This window comes from Pomacea canaliculata, linkage group LG5 (genome assembly GCF_003073045.1).
Source record: "Pomacea canaliculata isolate SZHN2017 linkage group LG5, ASM307304v1, whole genome shotgun sequence".
In the NCBI taxonomy this organism is placed as follows: domain Eukaryota; kingdom Metazoa; phylum Mollusca; class Gastropoda; order Architaenioglossa; family Ampullariidae; genus Pomacea; species Pomacea canaliculata.
This window is the reverse complement of record NC_037594.1, coordinates 9,278,429-9,293,133: the sequence shown is the minus strand read 5'-3', so window position 1 is coordinate 9,293,133 and position 14,705 is coordinate 9,278,429. Positions and strand designations below refer to the sequence as shown.

The window sequence follows — 14,705 nt, the reverse complement described above, 5'->3', positions numbered from 1 at the left end:
CGTGGTCGAAGCTGAAGTTCGTGCTGCTGCCAGGGGGACGTGAGATAACTCCGCCCGATGAGATCGTTTACCCATTCTTCATTTTCTCAAATAACGGATGAAAAGGAGGAGGTCTTTTGTCAGCTGTGATGTAATATTATAAATTTGGTTGTATCGGCTTTCATTGATTAACAAAGAGGTTTTGATAGAGTTTCCTACCCTACTCCTCCCAGCCTCAGGAAGGAGGAGGAAAATTACAATGGAGAATGTTACACGTTTGTTTAACGTTCTGAATGTTCTGTTTCTTCTGATTACAAACCGATGTTGTTTTGGTAGTGGTATAAAATTTCACTTGTGTAAAAGTAGAAACCCTCGCCAGTCCTGGAAGACAATTTTTAATCTTCACCCACCACGCATTTTCCTCAACATGGCGAAGGGTATGTTGACCAGCTCGTCCACAACTGCTGATGAATGATATCAGTCAATGGTTGATGTTCCTGGAGGACAGGATGATAAACATTAGTAAAACCTATTTCCCCAACTTGTTTCTTTGACAAATATTTATCTTTTGTGATCAAAATGAAGCTTGTTATCGATTGCGCTTTCCATCTACACCGTTAATATTCCTTTCTTTCTCATCGCCATTGTCTTTGTGCTGGTCTCAACGGTCTTTCAGCGACATGTGGAAGGTTTCACTGACCAATTTTTCACATGCAGACAGCTGACCTAGTCACATACAGCGGTGCACACTCAGTCGACGATTGACATCCACGACGAGCGCCATCTGTCCTCACACTGCCGTGTGGTGTGCAAACATAACTGCTTTTGTTTCCGAGATAAATAGGCTGCCACGAGGACAGATTTGACATGCATCATAAGTAAATTAATTAGCTTAGAAGATGCATATTCCAGCAAAGAGAAAGTGGCAGGGTCAAAGGGTCAATAAGATAACAGAGTTGATGATGACAATGGCGATCACGTTGGCAAGGCTTGTGTTCATGTGTGTGCGTGATGTGAGAGAGAGAAAAAGGAAGTATGTCAAGTTGAAAAAAATCTACGAAATATTTAACTGCACCAACATAAGTACACCAATTTCTGAAAACCTTGTGGAAGAAAATTTTAAAAGGTATTTGTACAAACCTCCTTAACTCTTTCATTGGGAGAAGGCGATGGTGATGAGAAGGACGACAAGGAGGGCTAGTAAGAAAACATTTTTTATTTTTCTTCCTTAGTCCATTTTTCATCTATGCACTGCTGTCTCCGTGTGGTGTATTTCATTTATTCTTATTTAGGTTGTTTCTGTAAATGTGATGTGCACAATGCTCCTGTTGAATATAATCTTTCAAACAGTCGAGGACGGTTTGAGTTCCTTGAAGTTACATCAGAACATCCGTCTCGTCTGGTGCAAACCAGTTTTCTTCGTCCATTCATAATTCCTGGTTTATAGAACGTGCTTAAATTCAACTAACACACGGTCCCACTCTTAGGGTTAACAATCAGGAAGGTCAGGGCTACTAGGAAGAGACTGGACTGACTGCCAGAATAACAGGTTGTTGGCAAGGCCAAAGGTCATCAGTCTTCTTCACGGTGGCAAGACGAACCCACAGATGGGGCCAGAAAAAGCAGGAACTTAAAAATAATAGACCGTTTGTTGCCATCTGTATAAGCACTCCTTTTGATTTTAGGTGTGTGAGCACGTTAACCTATGACCTCTTAGAGCCCCAGTTTGTGCCAGGCTGGCATTGAAAGGTCGTGACCAGCGAGGTTATAAAAATCGCTGTCACTGTTGTGATAGTAGAACGTGGAATGAGCATCTTTGAGCAGATCAAATGAGCAGCCAGTCACGGGTTGATGACTTCTTTTATGTAATCTTGTATGTTTAAACGGTGGGAAATTGTGTTTGTTTCTTTTTAGAATTTATCCGGCTAAAAATATTTTGGACAGAGAAATAAATGTTCGTCGGCTTTGTTAACATGGCAGACGGAGCTCATGTTCATGTCGATAAAATTGTTACTGATTTTTTTCTCAGCCTTATCTGTAAAAACACTGGTTATCGAAACTTTTCTTTTTAATTTTTTAAAATAAAACCCCCAATGATGGAGAGACTGGCTTACATCACAGCTTCAACTGCGTGAAGCCCTTCGTTCGATCGAAGGACGTAGAGGCGTAGTGTCCTCATCACGTAGCTTCTGGCATCAGACACAGGACTCGTGGGGCTGTTAGATAATTAGTTTATAATTAAGTTTACTGGCTACATCTATGATCCACCTCACATCAATATTCGTGAAGTAGGTTTATAGTGTTTTGGAGTTTTTGTCGTATCTATGCGCCTCCTAGTTTAAGTTTCTATTCCCTGGTTCTGGCTTGTTCTAGTAGCCAGCAGTGAGCACTCCTCCCATCCATCTAACTTTTGAAAACGATGCAGATGCTGTTATATGTTTGTTCTCGCTTAGTGATTCATTTGAAATAAAAAGTTCTTTTAAAATAATGTAAAGAAAAATGCAGCATTGGCTGCTGTCGTGGACTGTCCTCACTGAAGGCGTCTACTCTTCTGGTTTCACGAAAGTGTTCCAAGTGTCAAGCACTTTACGAACACTTGCAGTCTTTAAAAAAAAAATGAAAGGAAAGGAAACGGAAAGAAAATCAACCAAAACCGTAGCGCAACATAATCAGAGCATTTTTAGTTGATGAGAGCAGGACCTGAAGCCGGCGGGTTGCATCATTCAATTAGGAAACTCAGTTTTTCACACTTTTGGCAGATTTTTCCTGTCTTGCACCTACCGCATAATAATCGCATCCCAATCATTTATCACACGGAACGAAGGCTGGAAAAAAAGAACCTACCGCAATGATTAGTCTATTTTCTCTGCTACTCTGTAGCTCAATTTTCACCATAACCTTTCAGACCTTTCAGACCGCCAAAACTCGCGAGAGTACATCTCAAAACACGTGGGCGAGTTAATCTCCATATCAAAAGCCATCGGCACGAGGGGGAAGTCGACTTTCCTAAGGCTGGCCATTATTATTACATGCATATTTCTCCTCAGAATGACTGGCCGGGGATAGGGGAATAGCTTTCTCTACCATTGAGTGCCGGGGAGGAAAACACAGATGCTGCTTCTTCAGAAAGACTCCAGCCTCTAGTCCAGAACATGAAAAGGAAGCTCAAGGGAGCACAGTCACAAGACCTTTAAAGTTCTTCGTTAAGCCCCTGTGGGTCCACACAATATTTCGGAGGGTCAGTGGGTCTTTGAGGTTGTCTCACTATTTTGTCTTTAAGTACACTTCATCGCCGAATATGGTAGGAAGAAGGATGGAAAATCTCATTGGCTGTTGGGATTTCAGTAATGTCAGAAAGAGTTGTTTACTCAACCTAGCTTGTGGTGGACTTGAGATCTTTCGGAAAGTTTTGTGATGACCTCTGAACGAGGAGTTCGCAGGTCATTTGGGAATGTTCACTGAACTAAATATGTTCGTGAACTTTCGCCGAATGTTTAAGAGAAACAGGAAGAACGAACCCACGAAGGGGATGGAGAAGCTGGAAAGGCAGTAAAACTTCTTCCTAAAGTAGACGGCTTTAAAATATTATGTGGAATGTCTTGCTCTACCAGACAAACAGGTTTTTCTCTGTTTTTATCTTTTTTCTTTTTCTTTTTTGATAACTATACTATTTTGAGGTTGCCCAATCTGTTGTTTGTATGCTCTGAAGAAAAAGGGGTTTGGATTTCCATTTGTGGCTGTTTTAAAGTGGTACAGACGTGAAACAATAAGCGCAGCATCACATTCCACTCCCAAAGCCAGGCTTGGAAGGGCTCATTGCTCCTAAAAAAAAAATCCACCCGCCATCAAAAGTCCGCTTTTGCTTTGCCCCGCGTCTTTTCAAGAGATCTTGGTCCAGTGTATTGAAAAGAAATCGTAAGAAATAACAGATAAGGTGGAGAAGGGTAGGTTGATTTATCTACAGTGAATAACAGCAGCCTTACAGGATAGCGGTAAGGAGGGAGATGGGTTCCAGCTACAGTGACCGCAGTCACGCTACCCGAGATGTTGTCTGTCGACTGGACCGAGCGATCAAAACTTTTCAGCGAAACGTGGCTCCTCCACCTACTCCTCCTCCTCCTTCCACTTTTTACTTTTTAAGATTGTCAAAAAAGTTGCCATTGAACACCTTGCCCAGTCTAAAAATCATTATGGGCTCCTTGGCACCGGTGGCAATTGGTAACTGTGCCCATCTCCATCTGGAATTTGTCTCCATCTTCTAGAACTGCTTCTGCTTGCTGCAGAGGGAGGGAGAGCGCATGACAAAAGGGATGGAGGTAGAGAGAGGGGTGGCAGTGAGGGAAGAGTGGTGGAGGGAGTGAGGGAGGAGTAGTGGAGGGAGCGCTGTGTTTTGTCGAGATAACTGTGCGCACCTCCCAGCGTAATGAACATCACGTGCAGTCAGTGGCGCGGTGGAGCAGCGACAGCAACAGCAAGCAGCGAATTAATTGTCGGAATAAACGAAGCTATTTTAGGGGTGGGCTGCCGTCGGGCTGCGGTCGATTCTCGCGGGAACGCGTTGACAATCGTTATTTGAGGCGACAGGATTTTAAGCTGTGTAGACAAGTTTTTCATTAAGTACATGGGATGGCAGTTATGCTCTCTCTCTCTCCTTCACCACCTCCAGCCATTCTCTCTCTCTGTGAGGCAGTGGATTAGAGGGATCAGATAGCTGATATGTCCTCGTTTATCACACCCCGATGATAGTAGTGATACGTGACACGCGTGTTCATAAACGTAGATTGAGAACTTTTTGTTGAGGGTAGTGAGGGGAAGGATGGGAAGCCTCTTCATATTTTTTTAATTCACCCCTTAACATGAAATTTTCTCCCTTTTCCCTAATGTCTTTTCATGCCTGTTATTTTTTAAAATAATATTTGGAGAATTCTGAGCATCACATCATCATCATCATTGTCATCGTCATCGTCATCGTCATCATCATCACAGTCAAGCGTCACCATCAGTTCCTAGAACGTCACACTCCTGCTCTAAATGTCTTGTTCTACTTTAAACATTTGTTCGTGATGACCATCGACGCTCCTTTGTTAATCTTGTCTTGTTTACGGACTTTTTCATTGTTGACAGATGTCCTCGCTTGTGTCAAGTGGATGATTCACTCATCTGCGAATATTGTATTCAATCGTCCTTGGTCCCGAACCCCGTCCCCTCCATTATTCCCCCGACAAAGTCACAACTCACAAAAGCATATCCTCCTCCTCCTCCTCCTCCTCCTCCTTCTTCTCCACCACAACCACCACTACCACCCCCACATGCACTTTCTCAGCACAATTTTCTAGGAGCAGTTCCTGTATAGCGTGGTAAAACTTATTGCCTGTGTTTATACACGCAGACGCGCGCGTGCTCGCGCGCACACACACACACCATCAGACGGTATCTCTGTAACGCACTTTAGCACAAGAGACTATCGACACGTCACGCTAAGTGCTAGTTAATTATGTAATAATTCATGTGAATGAGTACGACATCACACACAGAGCAAGGAAGAGAATCGTGACCCGTTCATAAGTTGACTTCCTGTGGTGTGCTGGTGGGTCAGCTTGCATGAAGTCGTCGTATGTCATTGGTAGGCCCTCGTTTTCAGTCTGAGGATGACACGTTTGACGTCACGCATGTGTGTGTGTGTCTGTATTTATGTTTATGTGTGTGTGTTTATGTTTATGTGTCTGTCTGTGTGTTTGCAGGCCTGTGCCCCTCGCTATGTGTACTTCTCCACAACACTGGACAAGCGAGAGCCAGTGGGCACCTGCTACGTTTCCAAGGCCTCCTCCACGGAGTATCAAGAATTCTCACCTTGCAGGACAGGTAACACGACTCTTGCCTTTTCCACTCTAAGCTGACATTTATCATGACATCCCTTTTCCTTTCACTGTATTTGATGTCGTTATCTTGTAAGGCTCCTGTAGCGGAAACAGTTAATGTTATAGATTTTTGTTTGCATTTATTGTTTTGTGTTGACATGTTTGCGAGTTGAAGGGCAGCTCAAACATCACTTTAAGTGTTTGAGATGTCCTCTTCTCAAAAGTAAAGGATAGCTATTTCTTGAAGTCTTACAACATCAATGTTGACTGCAGTGTTACACACCAACATATGTTGGTGCTAGTTGATAAGGACAGAAGGATCTGGAGTCTGACGATCCCACCACTTCCTTTTTGGTTTTTCGTTCTTTTTCGATTGCTTGTTTTAATTCTTCTGAATTTAGTAAATCTTGAAAAGTACATTAAAAAGACGGAGTAAATGTTGCTCGTAAGCAGAAAACACTCATCAAAACTATCATGAAAAATGAAACCTCACAGTGCAATGTCAGTTCAAAAGAGGGAGAGAGTGAATGAAATTATGAGGAAGAGGAAAAGAACAAGAAGGAGAAGAAGCACTGGTCAGAACTATAGAGGATTCAGTTATAAAGAACTAAATATCGCTGCTAGTGGTAGAAAGTAGAGACACAAAATAAAACTTGAAAGACAACAGGAAGATAGGGCTAGAGAGACAAGGGGAGGTATAGACGCTAGAGACTAAAGCCAGGGAAGAGTGTAGAGACTAGGGAGAATAAAACTAGGAGAAATTATAGAGGATAGAGAGAATAAATCAGAGGAAGACAATAGAGACCAGAGAGGCCAAAGCCAGGAAGGACTATGGAGGTTAGAGGCTAAAGCCAGGGGAGACTATAGAGACAAAAGCCAGGGGAGACTATAGAGATGACAGACTAAAGCCAGGGGAGACTATAAAGACTAAAGCTAGGAAGAACTATAGAGGCTAAAAGACAATGCCAGGAGACTATAAAGACTAGAGAAATGAATGAGTCATAGGCTGAGAGACTAGAGTTAGAGGGACTGCCTGCTGCACGCCGGTTCCCGCACTTGGCACTGGTCTGTACACTCACTCGAGTAAACGCACCCCAATCCCTGTGCTTTTCTGGGCCACAGCGATGCTGGGTGGATGATCAACCTTGCCTGGGTAGCTACCTGTACTTCTGCATTCCTGCTTGACTCACGGCATGGGAGAAAATGCACACACACACACAGTCTCAAGTGTGCCAGGAAGTTGCCTCGCCTCCAGCTTGGCCCCTCCCACTACCCCACCCTCCGGGTGTAAACGGTGGTGGTGCCGAGGGGAGGGTGTGGTGGTGCCAGCTGTGTAGACCCAATTACCGATGTAGCTCGAGATGGGCCTGATGTATGGGTACAGAGCAATTACTGCTTGGCTGCGCCACTCCACCTTAACAGTCCACTGGTTGTGATATCTATCCTCTCTCTTCCTCATCCTCTTCACCTCCTCCCACACACATGGACTAACGTGACCGGTAGGTCATTACCTATCAGGAAACCTGTGTGGTAGACTTAGAATAGGCTGGCCAAGATGGCAGTTTGGGGCAATGTGACACGTTCACACTGGCAGACTACAGCGAAGTAACGAGAAGATACGACACTTCAGTCAGTTTATTATCATAAAAACAAAGATAAGCTCATTTAGCTACTTATTCACTTCTTAAGGGATAAAATTATTAAGAGAAACATGATTTACAGTAGTTTGATATTAATTTCCTATTAATAACATTTTCATTTTCTTAGAAAAACAATAGGATTTCGTAGAAAGTGTTTTCTATTAATTTATTTGTTTTTTTTTTTTATTGCACAAGAACTGAAACTGTAACGGCGGTAGAATGTGCGCACTCAGTAACCTCGATAAGGTCACAGGCTGGAGTCACATCAAGTCACAGAACAGAAGCACAGTCCTCGATAGCCTCCATGTCACAAACTAACATTGACATTAATGATTTGCCTTGTTATCTGTCTAATTTTTGGCTTGGTTCTTGGTTTCAATTTACCATAGATGATGGGTTTGCACTCTGTAACAGTGCCCTGGGGTCGAGACGACGGCTTTTAAAGCTTCCGTTATTTTTATGCACCCTGTTGCTGTTCACCCTCGTTTCACTTGTCAGTGTATTGTACCTCTCTTTCCTTTGTCTGCTGTTTCGAACGGGCAGTATTAATATTCTTGTAATCCTCCATGCCGGCTCCCAACTTCATGCGTCACTGCATCATCCCTTTAGCCTCATCATTAATCACCAAGCCCTTTCTTTTCTTTGTTTGTCTTTTTTTAAGATACCCCTGATGATGTTATCTGTCATAAATTTCTTCTGGAACATTATTCCCAAGCAAGCTTATATATATTTGATTTATTTGGCAGAAGAATTCTGTTGTGTATTTTTATATATAATTTTTTGTCATTAAAATAATTTCAAACAAACAAACTTTGGGGAAAACGTCGCTATTTGCTACTAAAGGCAATTCTTAACAGAGAAAAATTGAGCAGCGTCAAACCAAAAGGCAAGAAAGTCTATTCTGCAGCCAAGAGTTTCATTTTTCTACCTCAAGTTTGCTAACGATCTCTCTTTCAAACAAAAAAAAAAAACCAAAACAACAAAAGACAAAAACAAAACAAAACAAAATAAAAAGTCGGTGAAGTCCTGAAGAAGGACGGAACATGTCGCCATCTCTACTTCCCCCTAAATACATTTCATCAAAAAATCACGAATAGAAAATGTTCCTCAGAAAGTGAAGGTGGCCGTTGAGGTTTGAACCAGCATCAAAGGCTTCCACCAAACTTCAATCTCTTGCGTTGTTGCTTTCATTGCATTCTTCGTCTCACCTCTCGCCCGTCGCCTCCAACGCTGAATTTTACACGCGGCTTCTTAAGTGCAGGCTTTTATCGCAAATTTGCTTTTGGTAGTCATGGTGATTCCATGCCCCATCAACAGTGGCATCGGCCAACATTTTTTCACGTAAACATGTAGAGACAAACTTGCTCTTTCTGCCGCCTTCACGCGACAGACCTAAATAGTATTGGGAAGTAGAGAAGCTGATAGACAGAAATAAAATAGTCTTTTCACGCACGAAAGCTTGAAGAAAGATCGGAAATAGTATTAGGAACTAAAAAATGCCTGTAAATAGACCAAAAAAAAAAAAAAAAGAATTTCCAGAAGCTCATAAATGGCGTTTAACAGAGGCTCAGGAAATAGTTCTTCATCTCCCGATGCTGCAGTAACATCATTGCTGGACTGAAACAAGGGAGGTCCGGCATTTAGGAATAAATAAACAAATTTTTGTACATCAATTTTTGGATTTGCAACGTTTCCGCATGATTGTTATTTGCCTGCATTCTGTCGAACTCATCATTCCACCAACTCTCCCCAACCATCTCATGAGCACCACCCTGTCACATCCTCACAGTTGTGTGTTCACACTCCACGCGCGCACTATCATGCAGCTTTGTGTGGTTGTGACCGTTAAAGTGCATGTTCACACACTCACACATACACAGTATAGACATCCTAGACCATAAGTATGTAAACTTTCAACCTTCACCATTATCCTCATCATGTCAAAATATTGCTTCCCCTCCATCCCCTGTGCATCCCTTTGTTTCTCTCTACCTTCACCCCCACATTAAGGGCTGTGTATCGCACTTGGGTGTCGGGATCTGCACTTTATTGTTGGCTGGCTGTCCTGTGGTTCGGGGCACACTAACCTTGCCTGTGTGTTTTTGCATGGGGAACCGTACCTTCCACCCTCTAGCTGTAGACGCCAGCTGGGTCAGCGACCAGTACCACAAACAGGGCTACTGCCAGGCCGGCTTCTCAGCATCCTTCACCAGTGTAAGTCTCCATGGTAACAAACCACGCCATCTGGTGTCCACTATGGTACTGGGGTTATTACTAATATGTATATATTTATATCTCCGGAGCGCCACCCAACTTCTTTTAGTCGTTTGGAAGTGAACTGAGAAATATTACATTATATATCTGTTTGCGATATTAACCGCTGCGCTTACTTCTGCAATCATGGTTGTCGTTTGTAAAACTAACACGAACAATAATATTTGCGAAATATGAAAGTGATTGATACAAAAATTCTCGATATCAAGAAAAAAAAATAAATAAACGAGAGAAGTGTTGGTTTGTGTAGTATGTGGATGAGCGGGTGGGTTAAGAAAAGATCAACCAATAAAACTTTTATTTTAGAAAATTAAATCACGTGAACAGGAAGAATTAAGGAGGAGGTTTAGTGTCCCTGTGTCAGACTTCTTGTCCTGAATCTTGTGCACGCCAACCATATGCACACATGTAGTGCCAAGCTGTCGTTGCCTGCATGGTCGGTCTAACCATGGCTACTGTGGCCTTGCTGTGTGTTTAGCTGTGGACAGACGGCCCCTGTATGACCAGTTTAACAAAGTTGGCTTTTGCCAGCTGGGATTTTCCACAGCTTTCTCAAGAGTAAGTTAATCAACCATCCAATATGAGGTCTGAGCGGAATATTTTGTGTGTGTGTGTGTGTGCACGCGCGCGGATGTACCCGCAAAAAGTAGGAGGGTTTCCAAACAAAAAGTTACATCTGCAGAAGTGATACCAACATCCATTTCACTTTACAAACCTAGATTATTAATTTTCATTTCTAATGATAAACTTTAAGCTGAAATTTCACATTTTTGTACACCTGTGCATGACCGGTGAAAATTAAACGGGTTTAAGTAGTTATTGCCCCTTAAAATATAACTCTAGTTGGTAATGTCTTTTAACTGTAATAAAAGGTTAATAATTGTATTTTAATTGTAATTTGTACCCTCTTCGCACAAATAGAAGAAGTTTTTAGAGGCGCAATCTTACATTTTACTACTTAAAATCAGTATAAATTAAAACTTAGAAAATATATTTTTAAATGCTTATCGTTAAAAGTACACTCGTTCCTGTATAACTTACGCCTACAAACATTATTAAATATAAGAAAGAAAAGGAAAGAAAGAAAAAAAGAACGTTCCTCACTCTTCCCCCTACCCTACCCTGTGTCGTGTTCAGTATAATGCCTCTGTTTAGTAAGGATTGGGGGGACTTACCTGAGTGGCAATCTGACCTAATGTTGTGATCGTATTTGTATAATTTACTAGGGGGCAGAAATTCTCCCCACCACGCGTTCGTTTTCAATGAAAAATTACGGTTTCGATGCACTTGCATTCACTTTCAATATTTTACGAGACGCGCAGATGTCAGCGGCATCTTAATACATTTTTTGATGTATTTTTATGTTTATAGCGACAGAGGCTCTTGTGCTTGTCCCACTCGCAATATTATGTGAGCACCTCCAACCGAGTTGTGACCAGAAGCCATTTACAAATAACTTCCAATGTGTCATAAACCTGGGATTGACAATATCCGGGCAGTCATGCGTGAGGCCATGTTAATCCACGTGTGTGCATGTGTCTGTGTGTGTGTGTGTGTGCGGACGCGCGTGTATTTTAGTATTACAAAAACCGGACTATTTTTTTTTTTTTATTATTATTATTTCACTGCACACCCGACATACCGGTTTCTGCACGAAGTAATATCCCTGGACTGCTGGCATACGATTTTTTTTGACAGTTAACTGCTAAAACGAGGCATGAGACGACAAAGCTTCCGGTTTATTACATTTCAGATTAACTACTAAAACGAGGCACAAGACGACAAAGCTTCCGGTTTATTCACATTCATTGTTTAGGCTCGCCGAGACTAACAGCGGAGAACTTTGCAAGCGTTGGTCTCAGCAGACAGACAGCAATCCACCTCTACACGTCCATGGTTTCTGTTAATAAATTATTTCCACCTCCGTGATTCAGACTTTCCCAGATACCCAGCAGGACAGATATTGCAATTTCAATAAGTATTGCGTTTGATGCTACTTTTTTCTCTTCCCCATTTCCACTTCATAATTTTACAAACAAATCGCATTAAGGCCATTTTTCAGTGCTGTGGGGATATTGTTCACATGCTATAAAGGGCTGGAGTGTGTCTGAGTCATCTACTCCTGAGATTTGTTATTCTCCGCCCAGAGAGAAAAGCTAGCAATGTCACAAATCACCACGCCTCACTCTCGCTGTTCGTTAGAGCTGAGGAAGGAAATGGAGTGAAGACCATCGCTTCATTATGTGCGACAAGCTGAAAATAGGAGTTATTAATTTATGGTCGACTTCGTCATCAACAAATGCTTGTGACTTATTTATTTCTTAGAAATTCTTGAAAGAAGAATCCGAGAGCTTCATTGAAATAAAAGAGTGACGACCTCAGGTTAAAGTGTGCTCTGTGTGTGTGTGTGAAGGTTTGAGAGAAGTATATGTTGAAACCTTTAGTGTCTTATAAACACTTGGAGCAATGAGTTTTCATTTTTTTAAAATTGTTTCGGTTAACACGATGCCGTACACAACACTTTGAAAACTAAGTTTTTCATATTTTTATTTCCTTTTTTTTAATTTTATGCTTTCTTGAGGGCATCATGTTGAGTGAATATTCCTCTTGAGCAGCAGCTAATTAAGTCAAAGATGGGTTTGAGAGCATATTTTGACAGGAATCTTTCTAGATGCTTTAATTTGATGTTGTTATTTATCATAAAATGCATGTTTATGTACCACAATATTGTGTATTCCCTCCTACAGTAACGAACTTGTCAGATTTGTGTACCCTGCCCTGGGATGCTTGGCAGTTCTTCAACTCTGTAACTTGCAGGTTGGCTTCGGTGATCAAGAGAGACAGCCATGGCCTTTCGCTGTTTGCTTCTTTGAATATTGTGATATCTTGTAATATACTGACTGCTTACGGGTACTGCTACCCATGTTTGTGTAGTAGCCAGTAAGCTAGTATGGTAAGCTAACCATGCTTCTGTGCAGGAAAATGTTGCCATTTGAGAACAAATCTCTGTAGGGCAAACCAATGACTACAGCGGCAGGGTAAAGGTGTTGACAACAAAATATACACACATGTATATATATACATCGCTAGTGACTGATAGTATTTGCCAGCTGCGGTTATCTGGTTTGCCATAGCACTGTTGCTGTTGTTGCTGTTGTTATTATCTAGCTAATGCTCTGTTCGCTCGTTCTCCCGGCCAGGATTGTGGGGCTATCATAGGCAAGGCTCGTGTCAAGCTGGTTTTTCAGTGTCCCTGTCAGAAGTGAGTTCGCCATTGCCTCACCTTGCATCCCTTACCTGGAGTGACTTCTCCCTGCTTCGCCTCCATTTTGTGCATGCCCTGCAGTCCTTTTGTTTGGCTTTTTTTTTTTTCTAAAACGATCCTCTTTCCCTTGTGGATGTGCACGTGGAGAATGAGTTCTTATGAAACGGTTCTGACTAATACATTTAATGACAGTAATGTCGGTGCCTGAACTCTTTGTTAGAAGAGGTAGAGTAATTGTAACCTTACCGCGTGCGTTAGTTAGTAAGTCGTTTTGTCTTTTTTTAATTTTGAGTGCTTACATCACAGTTAAGAGTGGCTTGAGTTAAAAGCTAACTTAACTCACTCACACACATACATCCCCCTACCCCCACATACAAACAAACACACGCGCACGCGCTCACAAATACGCATACACAAACACAATAAATATATACGCACGCACGCTCTTGAGCACACATACACAAGCACACAGCGTCCACACATATGATACATACATACCTATATGATAAATACATTCACATGTTCATTTATGCCATCGTGGGTGCACACTAATGCGTATGAACCTTTAATATTTTTGTCTGCACTTCCAACAGTCCCACAGAAATTGCACATTTTTCTAAACACGTGGTAGTTTTGAGCCGCAAATGAAAATTTTCCCGCAATTAATCGTCATCATCCATGTGAAATTATCACATCGACATTTTCTTTTAGCTTTGATTTTCGTTTTTGACCTTTATCGTTCAACCTCTTTAACCCTTAACCTACCAACGTCTTTGGTTCTCAAACTGCATCTCATACTGTCGTGCCTTTCTTAGGAATGAAACGAATGACACAGTAACCGCATCCCATAAACTTGCTATTTTCAGAATGAAACAAGTGAGATTTTGTAACACTAACACACTTACCCCTGCGTTCAGTGCAGTTGATAAGGAAACAGAAGGTGCAGTGTGTGCAGTGCACTCTAGAAAATGTTTTGCCGTGCATCTGATTTTTTGAAACATTTTTGTTAAATTTTTTTATACTAATTTGTTTTTCTAAACGCATGTCTGCAAGACTTCAACTAACGAAAGTAAGTTAAGATTCTGTAGTTAAAGTGGAGAGTAACTAATGGCGGATCTGAGATAATTACCACTCAGTGTTATTTCACACATCATTTGAGGTTCAGTCCCGGTGAGCTCAGAACGATCGCCAGAGACTGATTTAGCTAATTATTAGTTATTATTAAAGGGCTGGCGAATCTGATGCAGTGAGCAGGGCATGAAAGCTATATTGCTATAGTGGACTGGTAATGGATTAGCTGGATAACACGTAGACATGAAAGCTAATGGGTTAAAGCTGATTTAAAGGATTAGCTGGGTAACAGGGTGGACAGGCTACTCAGGGCCATCTTAGGGAGGCCGTTAGCTCGTGGCGATCATAGTAAACTGTGGAGAATTAACTTATTGTTCATTTAATGAAGAGTAAAATAACTCGATTGGTTTATTTTTCATGCATGTCACTTTGAAGCTTCCGCCCTCTCCCCCGATACACCATTCTTATCTTGCTTTTTCTTTTGTATAAATATTGTTTTCCTGGTCTGCTTGCGCCTTCAAGTTTTCGGTAACTTTACACAAATAGTTATATGGGACAAAGGCTCAAGTGCAGAAGAGTAGCATTGGTTCAGAAAGGTTATTGCAGATGCTCCGTGCA

General features: G+C 41.7%; 1 protein-coding gene across 5 annotated transcripts in view; it reads left to right on the top strand.

The window, feature by feature from the left end:
- Nucleotides 1–14,705, top strand: part of LOC112564485 (integrin alpha-8-like) — a 61,055-nt gene that overhangs the window by 17,482 nt on the left and 28,868 nt on the right. For 2 of the 5 annotated variants that reach the window (XM_025239332.1, XM_025239331.1), the window contains exons 4-5: nucleotides 5,721–5,841; nucleotides 12,952–13,013. In XM_025239332.1, the coding sequence (XP_025095117.1) occupies nucleotides 5,721–5,841; nucleotides 12,952–13,013 (183 nt within the window). Of the gene's footprint in view, nucleotides 1–5,720; nucleotides 5,842–9,611; nucleotides 9,692–10,229; nucleotides 10,310–12,951; nucleotides 13,014–14,705 lie in introns of all 5 variants that reach the window. The other 3 variants (XM_025239330.1, XM_025239328.1, XM_025239329.1) reach the window with 2 other exon arrangements.